The 23607-nt window shown below is 43.2% G+C and overlaps 1 protein-coding gene across 4 annotated transcripts in view; it reads right to left on the bottom strand.

Moving 5' to 3' along the window:
• MPP7 (MAGUK p55 scaffold protein 7) overlaps window positions 1–23607 on the bottom strand; it is a 508595-nt gene that overhangs the window by 23721 nt on the left and 461267 nt on the right. For all 4 annotated transcript variants that reach the window (XM_068235721.1, XM_068235724.1, XM_068235723.1 and 1 more), the window contains exons 15-16: window positions 14397–14490; window positions 6425–6533 (exon numbers count right to left, since the gene is read on the bottom strand). In XM_068235721.1, the coding sequence (XP_068091822.1) occupies window positions 6425–6533; window positions 14397–14490 (203 nt within the window). The remainder of the gene's footprint in view (window positions 1–6424; window positions 6534–14396; window positions 14491–23607) is intronic.

The following is a 23607-nucleotide window of genomic DNA, read 5'->3' as shown; positions in this document are numbered from 1 at the left end:
ATGTAGTATGAGAGCCATACCTACACAGTCTATTCTATGGAGCTGAATTCCCTATCAGACAGAATTCTTTGCAAGATGCTGCACAATCAGATGCTGTACTCATTCAAAAGATCAGTATCTGCAAAAGATCCGTTTCTGCAAAATGCATTCATAGTCTATGATATCTGCAGATCCTCATACACACCTTGTTTAACAGACATTCATCTGCAGATCAGATCCACCAGGATGGATTTTCAGATCTGCAGATGAATGTCAGTTAAACAAGGTGTGTATGATGATCTGCAGATCTCAGACTATGAATGCAATTTGCAGGAACGGATCTGTGGCAGGAACAGATCTTTTGCAGATACTGATCTTTTGTGTCTATACAGCATCTGTGAGATCTTCGCAAGTGGTACTTGCCTATATTGAGATTAGAGTGAAACAAGATTTTTAAAAAGAGATATCAGTACTGGTATAAGATCAAGACTACAGAAGACCAGATCAGTACAACTGAGACCCAGATTAGGACTACAGTGGGAAACAACAGGGCTACAGAGAGCTTTATTAGAATTACAGTGACCCAGATCAAAGATATGAGGGATCAGATGAGAACTTAGGAGGATAAGATCAGAAATATGGAGTGGCAGACCAGCACAACATCGGGCCAGATAAGAACTAAAGAGGGCCAGGTCAGGTCTACGGGAGACCAGGTCAGGTCTACGGGAGACCAGGTCAGGACTACGGGAGACCAGGTCAGGACTACGGGAGACCAGGACAGGACTACGGGAGACCAGGACAGGACTACGGGAGACCAGGACAGGACTACGGGAGACCAGGACAGGACTACGGGAGACCAGGTCAGGACTACGGGAGACCAGGACAGGACTACGAGAGACCAGGACAGGACTACGGGAGACCACGAGAGACCAGGACAGGACTATGAGAGACCAGGTCAGGACTACAGGAGACCAGGTCAGGACTACAGGAGACCAGGTCAGGACTACGGGAGACCAGGTCAGGACTACGGGAGACCAGGTCAGGACTACGGGAGACCAGGTCAGGACTACGGGAGACCAGGTCAGGACTACAGGAGACCAGGTCAGGACTACGGGAGACCAGGTCAGGACTACGGGAGACCAGGTCAGGACTACGGGAGACCAGGTCAGGACTACGGGAGAAAAGGACAGGGCTACGGGAGACCAGGTCAGGACTACGGGAGACCAGATAAGGACTTCCGTGCCTGAAAACACACTTTAAAGAGGAGAACTGTAATCAAAATAATAGTTAATAAAATTGTAATTTTTTTTACAATATGCATTAATAAATTATTTAGTCAGAGTTTATCCATTGTAAAATATTTTCTCCATCTGATTTACTTTCTGAAATGTATCACAAGCGGCAACTTTAGTACTGGCAGGTAATCTCTGCGGAATGTAAATTTACTGAGAGTTCTAAAGCCAGTAAAAAAGGTCTCTGGTCTCCCAGAATGCTTGAGGGGAGAAGCAAAATAGTCTATGCTAAGCCTCAGTGGGAGGGCCGGGCTACATACCAATACACAGCAATATATAGTTATAAGAAGAGTTTCTAATGCTGAACCCAAGTTATTTAACGTAAAAGTGGGTATCCATGAATCATTTTCTGTGTTCCACTTTAATATCCACTGAAAATAAGGCAAAGAGAAAAAGATAAAGTTGTAATCGCTCAGGTGTTTTGCCTTAGAGGAACTCTGTGTCCTGGATAACATTACTAGCATGCGATCCTTGGCTGGGCTGCTGTGAGACATGAGGTGAAGCTATACAGAGAGAATATGGAGGGAACACCTTTCACCGCAGCAAGTGTCTGCAGAATGTTACAGCCCTGTGGAATGCTGGCCTGAGCCTATCCATCTCTTCAGAGCGCAGCCATTATACCGGCAGCAGGGAGAGCTCATTCATACTGATGTCCTGTCAGATAAATGCAGCCGATGAAGAGGACTATGATGTGTCACCTGCAGTCAGAAAGCCGAATACACCCTTTATTACATTTCAAGATGAACCCCAGCGTATTGTTCTCGCTATCTGGGCAGGTCAGGCCACTTGCTGTGCTATTCTATCCAGTCAGCAGAAATAATCCCACTGTTCCCCCAGAGCTATATTCCTGATTGACTATTAACATCATGCTACCTCAGCATTTTCCATAAGTATTAGACTTCTCATTCAAGAATACGCTTAAAGGGCAGCTATACTGTCTCTATTAACAATGAGGGTGCGTCTGAGTGACCTTTTTTTTTTATAAGAGAATTTTTATTTGTATTTTTCACATAAGTAAAAAGAACATAACATAAAATAAAACAAGTAAAAACTACAGTCTGTCCGGTTGGTGACCAATAAAGACATAGTAAGTGTACAGTATTACTAGCAATTGACTAGTTATTGAGCAAGGTGGAATATTGACATATAATTTATAATTCTTGGGGCAAATCCGACACAAAGTATATGCATTCAATCAGTATAGCTTTTAACATTTCTAGCTATATCACTGGTAGTCTGGGACTGAAATATTAATATCCAAATTGGGAATCATGGAATCTAAGGCGTCAATCCATCTATTCCAAACTTTGTTGAATTTTGTGAATTGGTTTCTCACTTGATATATGAGCTTAAACAGCGGTAGGGCTGGTTAATTAGTCTTTTCCATTCCACCAGAAAGGGGGGAGATGGTAATTTCCATTTCAAGACTATATTTTTCCTAGCATAAAATAATAAAATTCTTAGCAGGATTAGCTGATTCTTAGAATAGGCCAGATCTTCCACCATTCCCAACATGCAAAGTTTAAAGTCAAGGATAACTGGTAGAGAAAGCTTATCCTCTATAATAAAACCCAACTGAAGGGGAGGACGGGGCGGGCGTGTGTGCAGTGGACCAGCGGGTGCAAGCGCAGCAGGTGTGTGCGATGGGCGGGTGCGCACATGCGTGCGGCAGGCGCGCAGTGACAGACCTAGCCCTTTTTTAAACAGGCTAAGGTCACTAGTCTCTAATAAAATGTATCACTTACTTCCAGTACTTATTGACCAATGAACACTGCCATACACAGTGCAAGAAGTCTGCATTAAGAGCTTTACACTTAAAACAACGATTTTAGTGGATTGGACTCATTTTGGACAAACGTGCTGGGGAGATGTATGCCTGATGTAGCCATTTTATGTTGATGAGCCTATCATTAGATGTTATGACTATTTTGGGGAAGATTTCCACTAATTCTTTCCAATGCTCTTGTATCAAGGAGGGGTCAGCCTTTTGCCATTTTTCCCTGATGTTTTGTATTTTTTGATCATTACCTTGGGTCATGAGGAAGGTGTTGATTTGTTTAGATTTTTCCTGACTTAAGAGTAGTCTTTTTAAGTTTGAAGGTGTCAGCACAACATTGGCCGTTCCTAATTGTGTCTTGATGGCATGTCTCTGTTGAAAATATCTGAATAGAGCATGTCTAGGTAAGTTAAATTCCGATCTTAGAGTGTTAAAGGGAACCAGAGGCCCCAGGAAAAAGATTCTATACATACCTGGGGCTTCCTCCAGCCCCATACGCACGGATCGCTCCCACGCCGCCGTCCTTTGCTGCCTGGATCCGCCGGTACCGGGTCCCGTCATTGCCGCCAGTCGGCCGGCAGACGCGGCCAATTGTCCGCATCACACGGGGCTCCCTCCATATACGTACGCGTGAGGCTGCTTACTGCGCAGCCGCATGCATACGGGTATGGAGGGAGCTCCTGTGATGCGGACAATTGGCCGCGTCCGCCGGAAGTGACGGGACCCGGTACCGCCGATCCAGGAAGCGGAGGATGGCGGCGTGGGAGCGATCCAGGCTTATGGGGCTGGAAGAAGCCCCAGGTATGTATAAAAGCTTTTTCTTTTTTTTTTTTTTTAATGTTCCTCTCTGGTTCCCTTTCAGTCTTTAAAAGAACCTCCTATAAAAAGCTGTGAAATATATTCAATATCATGGGTGTGCCAAAAGGTTATATCTGGAATGAGCGTCTAAGTGACCTTAGTATTACTCACCGCTGCTCTCCCCACCCCCACATCCCCAGGGGACCTCAACAGCCCCCTCCTCTCTCTGCATGTTCCCCGATGTGTATGCTTGTCAGTCATAACATTATTGTCAATGGCTTGCTATGATCCTTCCTTCAGTCATTTATCCTTGAAGGCCTATGTGACATAAACACAGGAGTTAAGAGACCTGTCTTAAATCGTTCAAAATGTAATATGTTTAAGTGGACCCCTGCTTCAAAACAAAAAGTGTGCCATTCCACAGAACTGTCCAGAAAGAAAAATGTGTAGCAGGAGGTTTCTGGGCTAGTATGTAACAGAGGAAACCGGAAGAGTTATCTGTGAACTGGTTCACAGAAAATATTTGCTGTCCTTAACCTGTCTGTTTTGAGTTTGCTGTCCAGCCCATCTGTAAAAATGACACTGTGTAGGCCTTATATCCTCCATTTCCAGGCCTTTAGGAGCACACCTGACTTAATCACATGGAATCACAGTGCAGTGATTCACATAGTTGGAGAGACCAAGGCCTTCATGTTAATGCTATTGAACAAACCGTAATTGGCATTCTGCAGTCATGTGACAAGTGGTGCAAGGAGAGAAGTCAATCTGACAAATGCAAGCCTTCGCCCCATGACACGAAAGTGGTTACATTACACTGAAAGAATACCTCACGTGGTACATACATACAATATACTGTATTCTCTGTTATCTGGTATTGGGGGGGGGGGGGGGTATTGCCTAATACCACATATAATGCTTAACAACTCAAGCAATCAGTGGTTTACCCCCCCTCTGTCCCACTAATGCAGCACAGTATATATAAACCGGAGCTCGGGTCACCGTTCTTCACTCCATACAGCTCCGGTCACCGTTCTTCACTCCATACAGCTGCCGGCTGCTCTGTTGCATCCTCCGTAGGCTCCCGATGCAGGTCAGATGACACACATTCCATAGGCTCTCAATGCGTGCACATGATCAAATGTAGGCCAGATGACACACATCTGGAGCCTATGGAAGATGCAGCACAGCATGGAGAGCAAGGAGTGAGGATGACTGGCGCCCTGCTTTTTCCACTGCACGCTGCTCTCCATTAGTGGGAGAGAGGCATGCCCCCATAAGTGCCTGTTAGTTGATGGTAATGATTAACCAGGACGTGTGTGTGTTATTATTTCATGCATGATAACATGCATAAGTAATGTTATTAAAAACTGAGCCTGAAGGAGGTTTTTAAAGTGGAGCTACAGTCAAAATTCTCCTCTGCTCCAACAGATTGGCAACACTATAAGTTCACAAAACATTTTTTTTTTTTTGGTCTATGAAAGTCTATGAGGGTTAGTATATTTCAGTTCATATTTCCATGGAAACCTCATCTGTGGGCGCACTGAGCCACAAAAGATTGTTAGTTTATTTTTGATTGCAAGAAAAAAAAAAAGAATTAATGCAACGTGCTTATTGCGTGTGACATGTTGATATTACTTTGGGTCAAAGGCAGGAAGGAGGATAACTACTTTATTTTTCGGACTATAAGATGCTCTGGACTAAAAGACCCACCTAGATTTACAGGACAAAAATCAGGGGGAAAAAATATACGGAACCTGGAGCGCCTATAGTGCAGGGGCGTCTTATGGACCTTCCCCCCCCAAATTAATAGGTCCCCCTTGTGCTCCCCCTCTGTCCTCTGGTATCCCCATGTCCACCTGTGTCCTTTGTCCCCCGTGTCCTCCTCTGCTACTGAGGGAGTGCATTGATTGGCCCCAATTATGGAGCCATGGTTACGCCATTGAGACCAACGGTTCCAATTAGGACAGGAGCAGTGAGTGGCCGTAATTGGCAGTCTGGGGAAGCATCCCCCCGCCTGATTGGTAGATGTCTCCTATGGCTACTTCCTTTTGATCTGAGCTGTGTAAGTATGTACACAGGAAACAGACACCGGGGGAAATAGGAAGGGGAAAAGAGGACAGGGGACATGGGAGGGGGCAGGAAACATGGAATGGCCCCAAACGGAAGACACATGGGGACAGAGGACACACATAGGCGTCGGTCAGAATATGTATTATTAGGACTGTAAAAAGTACTGACTTTTTCCCTCCACTTTTGGTGGAGAAAAAGTGCGTCTTATAGTCTGAAAAATACAGTATATTGTCACTAAGGATCTGGTACAGATTTTTAATTGTATGTGATTCCAGACTGTGGTTCCGGTTTTAGTGCGAAAAGGGCAAAAAACAAGAAAACCAATCACAACCCAACTTCCACTTGATCAATGTACATTAGAACGTGAAAGCATACTTCTAATTGGCTGATATAGCCAATAATGCTTTCCCCCCCTTCTCTTCACAGAAACTTTATTTTTTCATGAACAAAACTGCTGGGCAATTCTTTCATCAGTCAGTAAGGTATTTATTACATGAATGATACTTACACTGGGCTGTATATCCAGTAAGCACACTTTGTTTTTCCCCAGCACGGAGCGTACAGAGTCGATGCTTGTGCCGTAGTAATTGTTCTTATACTCGCCGTACTCAATAAACCTTATCGAATCGAGAAGAAAAATAAAACCCGGTTAGTCTGAGCAAAGGCAAGAGAAGTTTGCTAAATCTTTCATAAAGTTAAATTAGAAGCAGAAGGATTTCTATGTTATCTTACCATGTTTTAGAAGAAAAAAGCCCTGCCAAGTCCTTTAGCGTGTCAGTTTTTTTCTTTCTTCTTTTTTCAGCGTATATATAGATATATATAAACCTTGTATTTTACATTTTAAAATCAGTAACACCTGCTAGTGTTACAGTTAACCGGCAAAGAAAAAACACTTCGGCTTAAGAGCCCACTAATGTTTTCCATCACCTCTTTGTCTGAGCTAATGCTCTGCAATAAAAGGCTGGAGAAGTTAAACAATTGAAACTACTGAAATTTCATTGCACGCTGAGGTATAGCTGCCTCTGGCTGCCAGCAAGTAAAGCGGGAAGGCTTTGGAACTGTTGACAGAGAGAAGATGGCAGATTATCTGCCATAAACGCTTATCTGCTGCTTAAAAACCAAAACAAGATAAGGTAAGATATGAAACACATGATCTGCAGAGCGCGGTCTGCCAAGCCAGTGTTGGATCCTAGGGGTGGGCAAGCTCTTACTTGGTGGCGGCTGTTAAAGGGCAACTCTGCTCATGGCTGTCAGTGTGGCCAGGTTGAAAACAAGAAGCCCCGTATGAAACCAGTAGATCCAGCAAAAAGTCTCTGAACATTGCTGGAAACAAGAGCTCTGTTATGGTCTCTGACCTCAGCTATCCATAGCTTCTAAGGCTGTGTCCCTACCTGAGCTGAGAATGGACATTTTGTTAAATGAACAATGAACAGCTCCTATTTTATAAATAGGAGCTGTTCACACTTGTCATACTACGACAGATCCGTGAAGTAAGCAGACAGCACTTCTGTGCAGGCCGAGATAATCCTGGCCAGGCAGATACATTCCCCCATACAGCCTATGGTGGATAACGCATCTGTCCTGGGCTACAGCCGGACCATCGGTGCGGACACTACACTGGCACAAGTGGGAACACAGCCTTAAAGACAACCTGAACTGAAAATAAAATTCAACATAAACATAGACGTCATACATACCTCCTGTATAGTCTACTCATCAATCTCTTTCTCCTCTCCTGCATCCTGTTTGTCTGTTGTGATCAATTTCATTCTCTGTCCTTAATTTTGAAAATGGCCATTAGCCCATAACAGCTTCCTGGTCAGCACACTGTTAAACTGTAATATCGCCCACTTGAGCCATGGGGAAACGTGGACATTACCTTGCACATTCAGTTGTAACTGACAGCTACTGATATATAACTGACAGCAACTGGTATATTTCAAAATATTGTCAGAACTGGAAGTGATCACTGTAAGAAGGAAATGGTGAGCTTCGGAGAGGAACTGACGCTGAGGTTAGTACGTAATATTCATTTGCAGCTACGTCATGTGTTTATTTTAAATAATTTTACTCGCTTCAGGTTCCAGAGACTATTAACAAAAAAAGTTTTATACATACCTGACGGAGAGATACGTAGAGAGCGCACTTCTCTTGAGCAAACTGGCCGCACTGGCTGAAGTTACGGTGTCTGATACCAGAGCTGGAGAAGACTCAGGATGGCGGCATGGGAGTGATCTGAGCTTATGGGGCTGGAGGAAGCCCCAGGTATGTATAAAACTTTTATTGTTAATCGTCTCTGGTACACTTTAATGAGCAGGTCAGTGAAGCAAATAAATATCACGGCGGAACCTTGCGACTCTACCGAGACAAATGATAGGTGGAAACTCCGATACCAAAGACTGGCCCTAGGGTGCCCATAAACCACTCAATTTTGCTGGCCAATCAACCTTTCGATCTGATAATTTTATCAGATTGAAAGAGAAATGGTGCCGCAACATGGCCATCCGGATTGATTTTTTGATCTATCTCCAGACTAAATCCATCAAAGGGATACTTTGGAAATGATGGAAAATCTTGGTTGATTGGGCGAGCAGTGGCAAGGATGTTGGATACAACGATTACCAACGGACCGCCGGCCAGTGTCCTCCCAAGTGTATATGCGTGCCCTCTCCCCCCCCCCCCCGAGCCCATGTGCAGTGCTGAATGCTCACCTGTCACGTCGCTGTGAATCCTGGCATCCCCCAGTGTCACGAGTAAAAGCAGGTGCCTGTACCATGTGGCACTGGCGCATAAAGCATCATCACAACATGCGCCATTGTCACCTGGTACGGTGACACGGACACATGAGGAGGGCTGGATTTGTGGTGGTGTGTGACAGGTGATTCTTCAATCAGTTACATCTGATAGTCATGTCTGAGCATGCTTGTTATTGGCCGTGCCCGGTCCGCCCATGATGCCAAGTGAGGCGACTTCCTCAGGCGGCAGTCTGGGGACAGCACCAGGCAGAAACAGGAAGTGAAGAGAGTGCCTGGCCAACCTATACTGGGGGCAACTGCACCTGGCTAACCTACACTGGGGGTAACTGTACCTAGCTCCCAACACTGGGGGCACCTATACCTGGCTACCTACCTATACTGAGGGTGTTTTTTGGAGGCAAATTGTCGGGTGCTGTGTGATCATTCCAATTCGGGGGAGGCACATCCTCACAAGTCCAGAACCGGCCCTGGTTATGGCTACTTAATAGTCAGCTTTGGTAGTTGGTGGGAGGGGATTATCTGCTGCAAGAACATAAGGTGACTTGTGCATGACTATCATATACAGCAGCTGAAGCGCTAATTATTGAGATTTTTGGATACAGCGCTGAGGAGAAAGTCAACAAAAGGTGATTATCAGTCAGGGTTATTAATTAGGTATCATTTAGGAAGATGAGGCGATAGGGCTGGGCGAGATAGGTATTAACAGTTAGAGTTGTTCATCAGGATGATGTAAATGTTAAAAGGTGGGTGTAATGCCTGGTACACACCATGCAATTTCCGTCAGATTTTGGGTCGAATTGATAATTTCCGACAGTTCCGATCTAATTTTCGATTGTCATTTTGATCAATTTTGTACAGAAATGATCAGAAAAATCAGGAAATCAGAACGGACCTGTTGGAAATGATCGATTCGACCTGAAATCTGATGGGAAATTGCATGGTGTGTACTAAGCATAAGGGTTTTGTGCCAAGAGTGGGTTAAAGTGGTTAACATTAAAGGAAGGAACTGAAGTGAGAGGGATATGGAGGCTGCCATACTGATTACCTTTTAAGCAATACCAGTTCCCTGGCTATCCTTGCTGATCCTCTGCCTCTAATACTTTTAGCCATAGACCCTGAACAAGCATTAGCAAATCAGGTGTTTCTGACATTATTGTCAGATCTGACAAGATTAGCTGCATGGTTGTTTCTGGTGTTATTCAGACACTATTGCAGCCAAGTAGCTCATCAGGACAGCCAGGCAACTGGTATTGTTTAAAGGAAATAAATATGGCAGCCTCCATATCACTCTCATTACAGTTGTCCTTTATGTGAACCCGTGATAAGAGTGAGATGCAGGCTGCCATATTTATTCCCTTTTAAACAATACCGGTGTCCTGGCAGCCCTGCTGATCTATATGGCTGCAGTAGTGTCTGAATTACACCAGAAACAAGCATGCAGCTAATCTTGTCAGATCTGAAAATAATGTCAGAAACACCTGATCTGCTGCATGCTTGTTCAGGGTCTATGGCTGAAATTATTAGAAGCAGAAAATCAGCAGGACAACCAGGCAATTGGTATTGCTTAAAAGGAAATAAATATGACAGCCTCCATACCACTCTCACCTCGGGTTCACTTTAAGGGAACGGTGAGGATAAGGTGTCAATAACAGGTTAACATTAATGTTGGGAGGTTGGGCATTGAGAAAGGGGATTTCATTACAGGGATGGGATAGTTGAATGACAGGGAACAAATTATGAAATCTTTGCCGATAATAGTCCCACAGAGGTAACGCTTTGCTGGCGGCCTAATGTGTGGCGCCAAAATCAAATGCATCCACCTCTGACTGTGTGTATTTTTATCATGCTCCCAGTTTTGTACAAATTGGCTGTAATCAGTTGAGGCGGGTGAATATGTTATACTGCATTGGCTGGGAAAGTTCTAAGCTACCGGGGTCAAGTCACTGAAACGAAGGACTCAGTCCTCGAAATCAGGAACAGAAGGTAACTAGAAATCTACCCTTTTACTTTTATTCTTATTTCCTTTTACAGGTTTTCTTAAGTCATTTTGAAATGTCAGAAGTCAAAGGGTAAAGCCCGCAAGACTTGCCACGGTCAATGAGTCACTGCACAAAAATAAGATCATCTATACTGATGTCCTGTTGACAGAAATGACAAACTGTGTTGATGTTTCACATAATGAAACTTGTTAGTGGCTCTGAATGGAGGCTGCCAGGGTCAACTTCCAGCTTTCGGGGATGTGCAATTAATGTGAAAAATAACACCCGGCTGTTTGCCCATAATCTCCACAGTCACCCCCTCTCCTCCCGAGCACAGATCATCAAGTCAACTTATTCCATTAAACAAGCCTAGAACAGTCGTGTATTTGTAACATTTCTGTAAATAATGCATAAGGATAAAGAGAATCCTTACAGCCTCTGGTATTGCTGGCACTGTCCAGAGTGGAACGCGACCAAGTTCTGCTAAGGCCTATGATCCTGCATGACCTTTAAAAGCTCATTAGTATTTCCAAGACGATTCCTTCAAGGCAACAGCTTAAAGAGACTCTGTAACAAAAAAAAGTTCCCCTGGGGGTACTCTCCTCGGGAGGGGGAAGCCTCAGGGTCCCAATGAAGCTTCCCCCTCCCCTGTAGCTGCAGGCAATCCAGCGCTGGCTCCCCCGAAGTGTCCCGGAATCCTCCCTCGACAAGCCTTACAAGCTACATTTATTTACCTTTCCTGGCTCCCGAGGGGGCGCTGTTGCGGCTCTCAGCACGGAGATAGGCGGAAATAGCTGATCTCCGTCGGGGCCGCTCTACAACGCAGGTGCAGGAGATTTGTGCCCGTGCAATAGAGCAGCCCGACAGCGATCGGCTATTTCCACCCATCTCTGAGCGGAGAGCCAATGCTATGCCTACGCTGGAGCCAGGAAGGTAAATATTTACATCCCACTTCGTTTCGGGAGCTTTTTTGCCGCCGCCGTGGGACACAGGAGGATGGGGGAAGCCTCAATAGGATCCGGAGGCTTCCCCCACCCGAGGTGAGTACCCCCCAGGGGAACTTTTTCTTGTTACAGGTTTTCTTTAAAGATAACGAGTCACCAATAAAAAAATTTAAATGAAGAGTTTTTCATATTTTGGTTTGCTGTGTACTAATATCATAAGCTGTGTTTGCCTGAATACCTACAGTTATTTTATTATGCGTTTATACAGTATAAACGCACGCTAAAGCCCATCCACTCACGCCATCTTGCCATGCAGATAGCAAGGCAAGAAAAATATTATTGAAGCTGGGAAATTCTGATGTACATCAGCTGTCCAGTGAATTCATATGTGAACAGGACTAATCATGTCCAGGGAGTTGATATCTCTATGGATATGAGGGATTATATTGATCATCTATGTTGAGTTTTATCTCTATGGAACAATTAAGTGGGAAAGGTTTTACTATAGGTGGATACAAATGGGGCATTAAATATTTGCACGACTTTTAAGTAGCCGGGAAAAAGCTATACTCCTGAAGAAGTGAACAATACTAGCTCTATGGTTCACGAAACGCCTCGAGAATATTTGTTCATGGTCTCGACAGGCATATCACAAATATTTAAATAGAATGCAATACGGGCACTAATGTTCCTTCAGGGTTCAACCAGCAGACCTTGTAAGGTCTAGGAGGAAATATAGGGACATTTCTTCCGTTATTAAGTCACCCATATTGGATGATCTTGTTACTGTGGCAGAATATGAAAAATGTATATGTGTGTGTTGTGATGATTTATGTAAAAAAATCAAAAGTGCAATTATGTGCTTTTTAAGATGTAATAAAATGCATGTTTTTATGGATTATCAAATGATTTGACTCAATACAAATTCATTCTAACTGGGATTCATCTAGTATATATTGATGTTCCCAAATTAATTCCCAATATCAAGATTAGCATCTTGTCTGGAGTCTTTGGGGGGTTATCAAAATACCATTCAAATTACTCTTTGTTACCCATGTGATCATTTGATCAAATAGCTGGGTGTGTTTTGGTTCAAATTTATACAGTTCTGACATCTTTTGCAGAGTCCAAAGTCATGTCACTGGCTGTCCCCTGGAACAGCTTACCATCTAAACTTCACCATAAGAAGCATAACTACAAATCATGATGCACCCATGAAAATTTTGATTTGGCCCCTTAAAGAGAATCTGTACTCTAAAATTCTTACAATAAAAAGCATACCATTCTATTCATTATGTTCTCCTGGGCCCCTCTGTGCTGTTTCTGCCACTCCCTGCTGCAATCCTGGCTTATAATTGCCAGTTTTAAGCAGTGTTTACAAACAAAAGACATGGCATGTGATAGGCTGAGAGAAGCTCAGTCTGACTCACACAGAGCCTGCAGGGGGCGTGGAGAGGGTGTGTATAGCTTCTATCCTATCACAAGCAGAACAGCACATTCCAGCCTGAGCCCGACAAAGCCATCAGAGGAAAGAAGATTATATTATATAACAGAGATAATACAGCCACTGTGCAACTAGGAAAGGCTGCAGTAAGACAGAGCACATTAGAACAGGTATAGGAACGTATAGGATAGAAGAAATAAGGCTGAACATTTTGTTACAGAGTCTTTAATGTTCACAACCCTTTCTTTGCCTTTTCTTGGTGTCCCTCACAGCCTGGAGACCATTCTTTCTAGGCTCATGAAACAAGTGAGTCCAATAGGATATTCACACTCATAACATGTAGCCACAAAAACACCTGATCTGGAGTATTGAAGGGAGGGAAGGTTAATAGTCCCCCCTCCCACCACACCTTTGGACCCCCTAGTTATGCCCCTGCCTACCATAGTCATGTTCTAGTGTCCCTGTCCTACCGTAAAGGTGCATTTAAACACAAGAAATGTCACCAGCAGAGATTGGGAATGAATCCCCCAGACAACTGTTCAGGTCAGAGTGCTGTACAGAAGTGTTGGGTAACCTGAAGGCTAGCAACAAATCTGTTGCTATGGAGGGTGGGATCTGGACCACAGTGCAGAGTATAATGGAGCAGCATTGGGCGAGATGGGTAAGGAGGGGAACAATGTGCTCGGCTGGAATGATCCAGCACTCTGGATGTACTGGGGAAGCTCTACATATGCAAGATTCTCTACAGAGATGGCCCAGACCGATGACCTCCCCTGAGAATTATCTAGCAGGTATTTTAATCCTATGGCTAATTTGAGATAAAACAAATTAACTTTTCGGTATGTTTTTTTAACCCCTTACCAACTGCCTAACGCCGATAGGCATGGGGAAGGTGGCAGCCCCAGGACCTCCTAAACGCTGATCGGAGTCAAGAGCCGTGGGCAGAGATAAGCAGGGATCGCTCGCGCTGATGCGTGTATATCCCGGCTGAGTTATGGAGCGGAGCGGAGCTACATAAACAACCTGCTAGCGGCGATCGCGGCTAACAGAATAAAGCTATTCCAGGATTTGTTTGGTACATTTTATAGCTGCACAAGTTGCATGAAAATGTGCATAAAATCTGAATCAAGTCAGAATTATTTGCATCTCATTGACAATCCCTCGCAGTGAACTTATCAGCTTTTCAGAAAACAGCAAATGCAAAATATTTGACCCATGTCTTTTTCATTTTATAAAGTTGCAACAAAATAATAAGCAGCAGGTAATCACACAAAATGGCTAAAGTCAGTTTTGCAAAACATTCTATCCCAATGAAAAAATAAGAAAACAACTTGCTGAGATGGACCAACTAACTTACTTGTTGTTGTGAATGTCTGCTTCAAACAAGTGCTTTGAAATAAATATGTATTCCACGCCGTCACACTCCTGACTCCTCTTCCCACGTGTCGTATCTGTTATTCAGGGTGACAAGTTGGGATGAGCACAGTTTAGTAGAAAATACATATATGATCAAAACATTGCTGAGTTTTAATAACCAACTTTTAGTTAAGTAGAAATGAAATGTCTCTTACAGGAAGTGTTTGACAAAAGATAAAGGGATCCTATATAGAGGGTCATAGCAGTCTTTAAAGAGTAACGGTTAGCCCCCAAAGTGAAATTTAAATCTCTACAGCAATGTTTTATTTAGTATTAAAGTGATCCAAAAAGCCAATGCAGAACTTAAAAATCAATATAATTTTGTTACTATGTAGCCTTTTGCCCAAGCTAATGACGCAAAGCCGCATATCTGATACTGATGAGCATGCAGAGCATGCCTATGTCTGCCCGACCCCCCTCTCCCCCCTCTCCCCCCCAGGACCAGGTGCCGATCTATTTGCACCACAAACAGCTGACCGCTCTGACAGGGAGAGAGAGCGGCAGCACTTCCAGCGCAGCCACGGCAGAGCAGCTGCCACCGTGCATCTCTCTCACATGTCTCACATGTGACTCGGCAGCGGCTGCTCTGCGTGGCTGCACTGGAAGTGCTGCCGCTCTCTCTCCCTGTCAGAGCGGTCAGCTGTTTGTGGTGCAAATAGATCGGCACCTGGTCCTGGGGGGGAGAGGGGGTCGGGCAGACATAGGCATGCTCTGCATGCTCATCAGTATCAGATATGCGGCTTTGCGTCATTAGCTTGGGCAAAAGGCTACATAGTAACAAAATTATATTGATTTTTAAGTTCTGCATTGGCTTTTTGGATCACTTTAATACTAAATAAAACATTGCTGTAGAGATTTAAATTTCACTTTGGGGGCTAACAGTTACTCTTTAAGGGTTCCAAGCAGCTTTTTTTTTTCTACAGTTTGTCCTGGTTTCTAATAGCTGTAGGAGCTGCCATTGCCCCCCTCCCCTTCCATCTGCACTAATTTATCCAGGGGAAGGTGTGAATATAATGAAGTGTGACTTTTCTGAACTGTTTGAAGCACAGTGCGCTATCCACCCTGCAGATGAAAGCATTTGTTTGCTCACTGCTACTACTAATTGGAGCAGTCCTTATCTGTCTGCAGAGGGCAGGTCATGGAAATTGGGTAATAAAAGCCTCTAACACACTTATATGTAAAAAGAAGAAGTAGAATGGAATTTTTTAAAGTAATGAGCCACATTGTTAGCATGCATTTCTAATGTGCTTTTGAGATGCCCTGGTGGGGCTAAGAATGCTTCTGGGTTCACTTTAACTGGTGGTAAGGTCACAAAGTGCATCATCATCATATTAACGCCATCTGCTCAGCACAAAAGCGCTATACTGAGCCTTAATGGGTCTTTGATCTTGGCCAGACTTTCTGTTATGGAAGGCGCATAACAGCATATGTGCTGTTATGGAAGCACATACTTGCTCATACATGGGGCTCTACACCACTGCAGGGGTCAGTATCAGGCGTACATGCAAAAAGGGTTCCAGGGAAAGTGTCCACCCAATTAGGAAGGCAAATACAGTCATTTTTATGAGATATCAGAAGACGGTTGTTACACCATTCATTCAGATAAGATTCTTCTTTTGTCTGCTTAACAAATAAGCTTGTTGCATGAGCTTTGTAGGTCAAAGGAAAAGAAAAGGGCTGGCATATCCCAATTTAATTTAACAGTGATTTTTGAAGCGTTGCTGAAGGAATGCTATTTTGCCTGCATTCCCTCAAACTGTATCGCACCAACAATGCTGTAGCCCAATCACTGATCACAAGCACTGGCGATTTTGACAGTGGAACCACCCCCACAGAGTTTCACTGCCATAGCTTTTTGCCAATCGCTGGCGATTGGCAAGTGCTACAAAAGTGCTTGTAGTAGGCCCTGGGCCATAGAGTGGCATAGCTTCAATTCAACTACGTAAAAAAGGCTCTAGGAGGAAAGTAAAATTGCTTTTATTAAACAATAAACACTAACAGTTTAAAAACAAAAAAAAAACAACAACATTGTAATCTGGGAAGTTATAATGGTGCGAGTACATCGTTTGAACACTGGGAAACTTTAACAGAAACTCGATTAGTTGCTCTGGGCAGCAGCTTCATTTTTACTCCTGATTTCTTTGCACCGGTCTTTAGAAACCATCCACTGCCTTGAATAATAGTACATCCAGGGGAGGGGTGGGGTGGTTCCATTGTTTTTAACCTACCAGTGTTTTAGGGACATGGGGCGAGACTGGAGCACTTATAGTCATGCAGCAAAGCTCCATAGCTTTGAGGTTAAAGAGGAACGTTAACCAAGGACAAAACTTAATTCAAATCAGTAGCCGATACCCCACTTCCCTCAAGAAACCTTCACCTTTTCTCAAATCATCAAGGGGGTCTGTATGGCTGAGTGATATTGTGGTGAAACCCCTCCCACAGCGTGATGTAATGACCATGGCCCTGACAGTGTGCTGTCTGTGAAACTTGTTGCATTGTGGGAAATAACGGCTTTTCTCCACTGCAACAGTATGTCCCTCTGTGCATAGGACTCTAAAGCTGGCCACTAACGGTCCAATTTCTAGCGAAAAATTGTTCGAGCGATCAGAAATTCTGATCGGATTGGTTTTAAATAATCTCCATTGGTGGACACAATCGATTATGAACGAGTGAAAAAAATGTCGCCCGAATGAATTTTCGTCAAACGAAAATTTGGATTTTCTTGGTGGACGTGATAGATCGGAAGCAATGATTGGTTAGTAGATGGTGTACTGAACGATTTTTCGTCCGATCAGAATTTCTGATCGCTCGAACGATTTTTCGCTAGAAATTGGACCGTTAGTGGCCAGCTTAAGGCCCCATTTACACTTAATCAGTTGGTATGCGTTTTTTTCTTCTACATAGCAGTGCATTGTGAAAAAGATTTCAGTTAAAACGCGTTAAAGAGAAACTCCGACCAAAAATTGAACTTTATCCCAATCAGTAGCTGATCCCCCATTTTACATGAGAAATCTATTCCTTTTCACAAACAGACCATCAGGGGGCGCTGTATGACTGATATTGTGGTGAAACCCCTCCCACAAGAAACCCCTCCCACAAGAAAAGTACGTACTTTTTTGGGCAGTTTTCTGTCTGTGAAGCTTGTTGCATTGTGGAAAATAGCTGTTACAGCTGTTTCCAACTGTCAAAAACCATGCAGCAGCTACATCACCTGCCAACACTAAAATGTTCACTGGAGTTCCCCTTTAAACTGTGAACTGAGACATAGGAAACCATGGGCATTAGTTTGAAAATCAGTTGTCCTTTCAGTTATAACTGAGAGCAACTGATTAAGCGTAAACGAGGCCTTAGTCATGGACATTCCGTACAGATCACCTGGCAGAGGTAAAGATGTCACCACCAGTGATAAATTTCAGAATGTAAATCAGGGAGAGGAAAGATTGTACAATGGGCAAACCCTGAATACACAATCCATAAACAAATATTGTAAAAAGTAAGAAATTGTATTCATTATGTTATTTTCACTGCAGTTCCTCTATAAACTTCTGACCACTAGGTTACTGGCCAGCTCATCCAAAGGCAAGCCATGATAGGCGACTCTGCGCTTCTGTTTCTGGACACCTCCATCATCTACCCTACACTGCAACGTGTTAAAATCAGTTGCCTAAAAAAATCGATAAGATGTTACGCGCAGCGCTGCCCGCTTCTTTAACAGTTCCTGGAACAGCTGCTGCACCATAACCCCATTTCAAAGTATACATTTTGGAAAATCAAGCCTGCGTTTATTAGATGGTCTAAATCTGGTTTTGTCATAAAAGGTATTTTTTTTCCATCTCTCACCCGTACAGATTTCCAGCGTGCTCACCGGCCGTCTGCTGATGGGGTCTAATTGACAACAGAGACCATGCTTCCCTATGGGATAACATATGTTAACCTGCGTTAAACTCTCAGCCTCCTGCGGAGGACAGAAAAGGTAAAAGTCCCTGAGAGGAAATCATCTTTATAAGTACGTCTCGAACAGAACATTCTAACACATGGGACATCATGGGAGCGAGAGCGCGGCGGACTGTTAAAGATGTTTTCGTCTGTCAGACAGCTCGCTAACGGAACAGAGCGCGGGCGCACATGTGCTTTCCGAGATGCACACCAGTTTCGTTTTACTGTGTCAACTTCCACCTTTAAATTAAACTACTACCGAACATGTGTGATGGTAACGCAACAAGGGCAGAGTGGAGGCCACCACGGTAATGATGGGGTCAAATGTGGCAAAGTAATTACCTAATGACCTTATTCTGAAAATGGCTTATTAATCACGGAACGCGGTCAGGAAAACATAGAAGACATTATTTGCAGGATGACGGGATGGTAATAATATCGGCAGTTTGACCTCAGAGAGAATCATAGATGTGTCTGTCTGAATTTGTTCTGTGTAAATCAGACAGTTTTGTCTACAGTTCACAGCCAATAGACGGTAACCCGTGTTCATGCTAATTTACAGTGAAGCTGTTAGAGATTCTTTCATTTTTCGGAATGCACAGAGGTTTTGAGTAAAGGGAGTTCTCTCTCTCTTCTTTAATTATGAATTAAAAATGAATAATAATACCCCGTTATCCAGACTATACATATAAAAACAAGATTGATTTCCAACAAGCCTTATTCTGAAAAATAAAAACTTTGCGTTGTATTAACTACCGGGATACTATATAAAAGAGATTTATCAGATGCAATCTTTTTTCCTCTAGATTTAAGTTCGATTAATTTTAAAGGGTCATTGTTGAATAAAATTGTAAACTTTAAAGCAGACCTGAACTCAGAACTTTCTCTCTGCTCTAAACGATAAGTAACAGCATAATAACCTGTAAAGATGTAACATTTCTTTGTTACAGCTGATACAAATTAGACAAGTTAAACTCAATAAATACATACAGGGTGCATTTCTCTGTTTCCCTTCTGTCCTGTGCAAGAGTTCAGGTCCACTTTAAATCACACATGTACCAATCGCATGATCACACTGGATATCACTTGTACGAGGCAACCTTCAAATAGAATGTAATATCAGGTCACGTAACTTTTCCAATCCCTCCTCATACAAATTGCCACAAATTTTGACCAAATGCGTAGTTTACTGCCGATTCCCAATTCCCCAGCGATCGGTAGCTCTTTGAGAACCACTTGTGTACGTAAAAATATATAGCAGCAATCTCACTGCAGCGATCGCCGGCAATTTGCGTTTTGTGGTAAACGACAACACGCTTCATTCAGCAATATTTTGTTTTGTTTTTTTGCGATTTTACAGCGATTGTGATTGAAATGTTAAAAAATCGTGAAATTGTTCAATGAAAAATATACCAAAAATCCATCACAAAACACTAGCGATTTTGCTGGCATTTTGCGATCCCAGTGTGAATGGGCCTTTTCTCAGCCTAAAGTGGTCATAAAAAATAAATCAGATCTGACCTAGCCTATCTCGCTTAGTTGCCCTCTTTCTATAAGAAGTTTTATATTTAGAACTTAAAGAGAAACCATAACGAAGAATTGAACTTCATCCCAATCAGTGGTTGATACTCCTTTTCCCATGAGAAATCTATTCCTTTCCACAAACGGATCATACGGGGGGCTCTGTATGGCTGACATTGGGGTGAAACCTCTTCCACAGTGCAATGTCAAGACCATGGTTCTGACACCATACTGTGGGGGCCTTGTTGCATTGTGGGAAATAAGAGCTGTTTACAGCTGTTTCCAACTGCCAAAAAAGCAAGCAGCATCTCCTTCCAGTGACATCACCTGCCAACAGGAAAAATGTCACCATATGATAAATGTCAGAATGTAAATCAGGGAGAGGAAAGATTTTACAATGGGTAAACACCGCTAAATCATTTATACATAATTATTATAAAAATGAAGCACTTTTTTATTACATTATTTTCACTGGAGTTCCTATTTAAGTTAACACGGTTATTCCATCATATGTGTTTACCTGCCTTTTATCTGCAGTTTATATCTATGTTCTTTCAATGCTGTCTAAAGCCGCGTCTACATGCGTAGATGCGGCCGCGATGTTCCTTATCAATAGAGCCGCTGATGCTCGATTGATAAGATCCGACAGGACGGATCTCCCCACCGCCGATTCCCTGCTCGCTCCCTGCAAGGGGACAATGGCAGGGAATTGAGCAGAAGATAAGCGGCACGGGGACGAGCAGGAATCGAGCGGGTATTGATTCCGGTGCACGCGCGGCGAGCAGGAACGCGGAAGAGGCGATCCGGCGGCTAATCGAGCCATGTAGATGAGGCTTTGTGGTTTCAATTAAAGGATACCAGAACTGACATGTGACATGATGAGATAGACATGTGTATGTACAGTGCCTAGCACACAAATAACTAGGCTGTGTTTCTGTTTTTCTTTCTCTGCCTGAAAGAGTTAAATATCAGGTATGCAAGTTTCTGACTCATTTCTGACTCCAGACAGGAAGTGACTACAGTGTGACCCTTACTGATAAGAAATTCAAACTATAAAACACTTTCCTAGCAGAAAATGGCTTCTGAGAGCAAGAAAGGGTAATTTCTTATCAGTGAGGGTCACACTGTAGTCACTTCCTGTCTGAGTCAGGACTGAGTCAGCCACTTGCATATCTGATATTTAACTCTTTCAGGTAGAGAAAGAAAAAAAGGAACACAGCATAGTTATTTGTGTGCTAGGCACTGTACATACACATGTCTATCTCATCATGTCACATGTCAGTTCGGGTATCCTTTAAGATGTAACTTCAGCATCTATAAGAACCTGCTTGTTATATGTGTTAACAAAGTTGTTAAAGTTTTTGAAAACTTCAATAAAAAAAAAATTATACAAAAAAAACAATACACATGTACATGTAAGATGTACATTTGTCCCAGAGTAACTTGGGCTATTACTTTTTTCCTATGTTACTGTCACATGCAGCTGCTCTGATTATTCTGACACCTATAAGCCTCTTACCGACAGGTTTTGGACTAGTACATCTCTTAATGGGGAATAATCAAAGTTTCCTTTATTCTTTTCAAAAAGCACTCCAAGAAAAGACGAAGATGCTGGCCAACCTGCCTATTTGCTGTACACTCTTCTGGTAGTTGGAACGTGCCACTGCCTTACAGGAAGTGCATTAGAAAATAAAGGGAATCCTGAGAATCCCCCAGGAGGAGATGGACTATTCCAAAACCTGTCAGTAAGATATCTGGAGCCATCAGAATAAAGGACCACTATCGGGAAAAATGTTAAAATGTAAATTGCATGTGTATGCCTATGTCTAAAATGTACATTTGTTTCAGAGTAAAATACACTGTAATTTTTTTTTCACTATGTTGTGTCACTTATAAAAGCTTGTAAATGTCTGACACAGGTTTTGAACTAGTCCATCTCCTCATGGTGAGTTTTCAAAATTTTCTTTATTATCAAAAGTGCTTACTGAATGGCAGTTGCTCAGTCCAACTGCCAAAATAGTGTGCAAACGAGTAGGGTGATTGCCTGACAACTTTTTATAGATAATTTCCAGGGAATGCTTTTGTAAAGAATAAAGGAGGTACTGGGGATCCCCCATGAGGCGATGGACTAACCCAAAACCTGGCAGATATGTCAGATTTTAAATGCTTATAGTAAGTGACAGCAACGTGGGAAAAAAGTAATTTATACAGCATTTTATTGTGGGAAAATTTTACTTCTGATACACATGCTTTTTACATTTTTCAATTTTCCGCGATAGTGGTCATTAATAATACCTACTGTAAGGGCTGGTGCACACTACAAGAGCTTTTTAAATGCTAGAGATTTTAAAAGCTTTTGCTAATGCAATGCTATTGAGGATTCTTACAAAATCACATCGCTCCAGTGTGCACACATATATAACATTAGCAAGAGCTTTTAAAATCACAGAGTGCTCAGAAAAGCTCTTCTGGTGTGCACCAGCCCTAAGTGACAGGCGCATAGGAAAAAAAAAAAAAAAGAATTTATGGTGCTTTTGACACTGGGGAAAAAAGTACTCCTTATGTCTATGTTTATAAACCTATTTAAAATTTTACATAATTTCCTTGATAGCGGTCCTTAAAGGTGAAATCCCGAAAAAACACTAGCACCAAAAATCAGCACTATTCTTATTGGATGCCACCTTACTGGAAGCCACCTAGACATTAACAAAGGCCCTAGGAGCACCACTCTGATATGCTTTATCTGCTACTGTGGAGCTTGTGAGTAATTAGTTGGCGCGAGAAGCGCGTTTGTGAGCCAACTTTTACAGCATGTTGCGCAATGAGAATTTTATTGTGTTTTGATTGAAGCTTTTATGAAGAGATTAAACAAGTCTTGTATCAACATATTGGTATGCTTCACTGATGTATCCTAGTGAAGCAGAATACTAAAGTGAGAGATCCACATGAAAAAGTGAGGTGCTTTGGATCTGGTGAGCCTCTCCAATTACGGGTGGTGATGTCACGAGTGGAGGCACTGTTTATTCACGTTGCACGGGCTTGTGAAGTGTTTGAAGTGCTTGAACCTCCTGAATGCAGTATCACTCAATGTACAGTGTTGTTTCTAATTCTAGGTCATATTAACCACTTCCCGACCGCCGTATTGACAAATGGCGGCCGGGAAGTGGACCCCGCAAGGACCGCCGTATTGACAAAATGCGGCGGTCCTTGTATGGGCATGGGCGGAGCGTTCGCGTCATCAGTGACGTGATCCTCCACCGGGAGTCGGAAGCCCGGCATTTTGCCTCTGCTCGCTGGCCACTTAGCAGCGCCGGCGAGCGGAGGAATCTGTTGCAGTAGCCAATCAGAAAGTATAAGGCACTTTGTTAGGTAAACAAAGTGCCTTATACGTGCTTCCTCCTCGCCTCGTGGTCTCATTGTTGCAGAGACCACCAGCGAGGAGGAACCACTCGTGAGTATACACTGCACAAAGGTTTTTTTGCCGTCAGCCTCCCTGATCACCCACCCCATGCCTCATACCCCACCTGATCACCCCAGCAGACCCCTGCCCAGCACCCTTGCACCCCTATAACCCCCCCCCCCCCCCACCTGCCACTAACTAGCAACGCTGTCCCTTAGTTTAGGTCCCTAACTGCCTCCTAGTCACCCTGATCTCCCCCCCCCCTACTTTTAGATCACCCCCAGACCCCATCCCA

The sequence above is a fragment of the Hyperolius riggenbachi genome, chromosome 5 (genome assembly GCF_040937935.1).
Source record: "Hyperolius riggenbachi isolate aHypRig1 chromosome 5, aHypRig1.pri, whole genome shotgun sequence".
NCBI lineage: Eukaryota > Metazoa > Chordata > Amphibia > Anura > Hyperoliidae > Hyperolius > Hyperolius riggenbachi.
The sequence above is the reverse complement of the archived record's forward strand: the minus strand, read 5'-3'. Positions and strand labels throughout refer to the sequence as shown.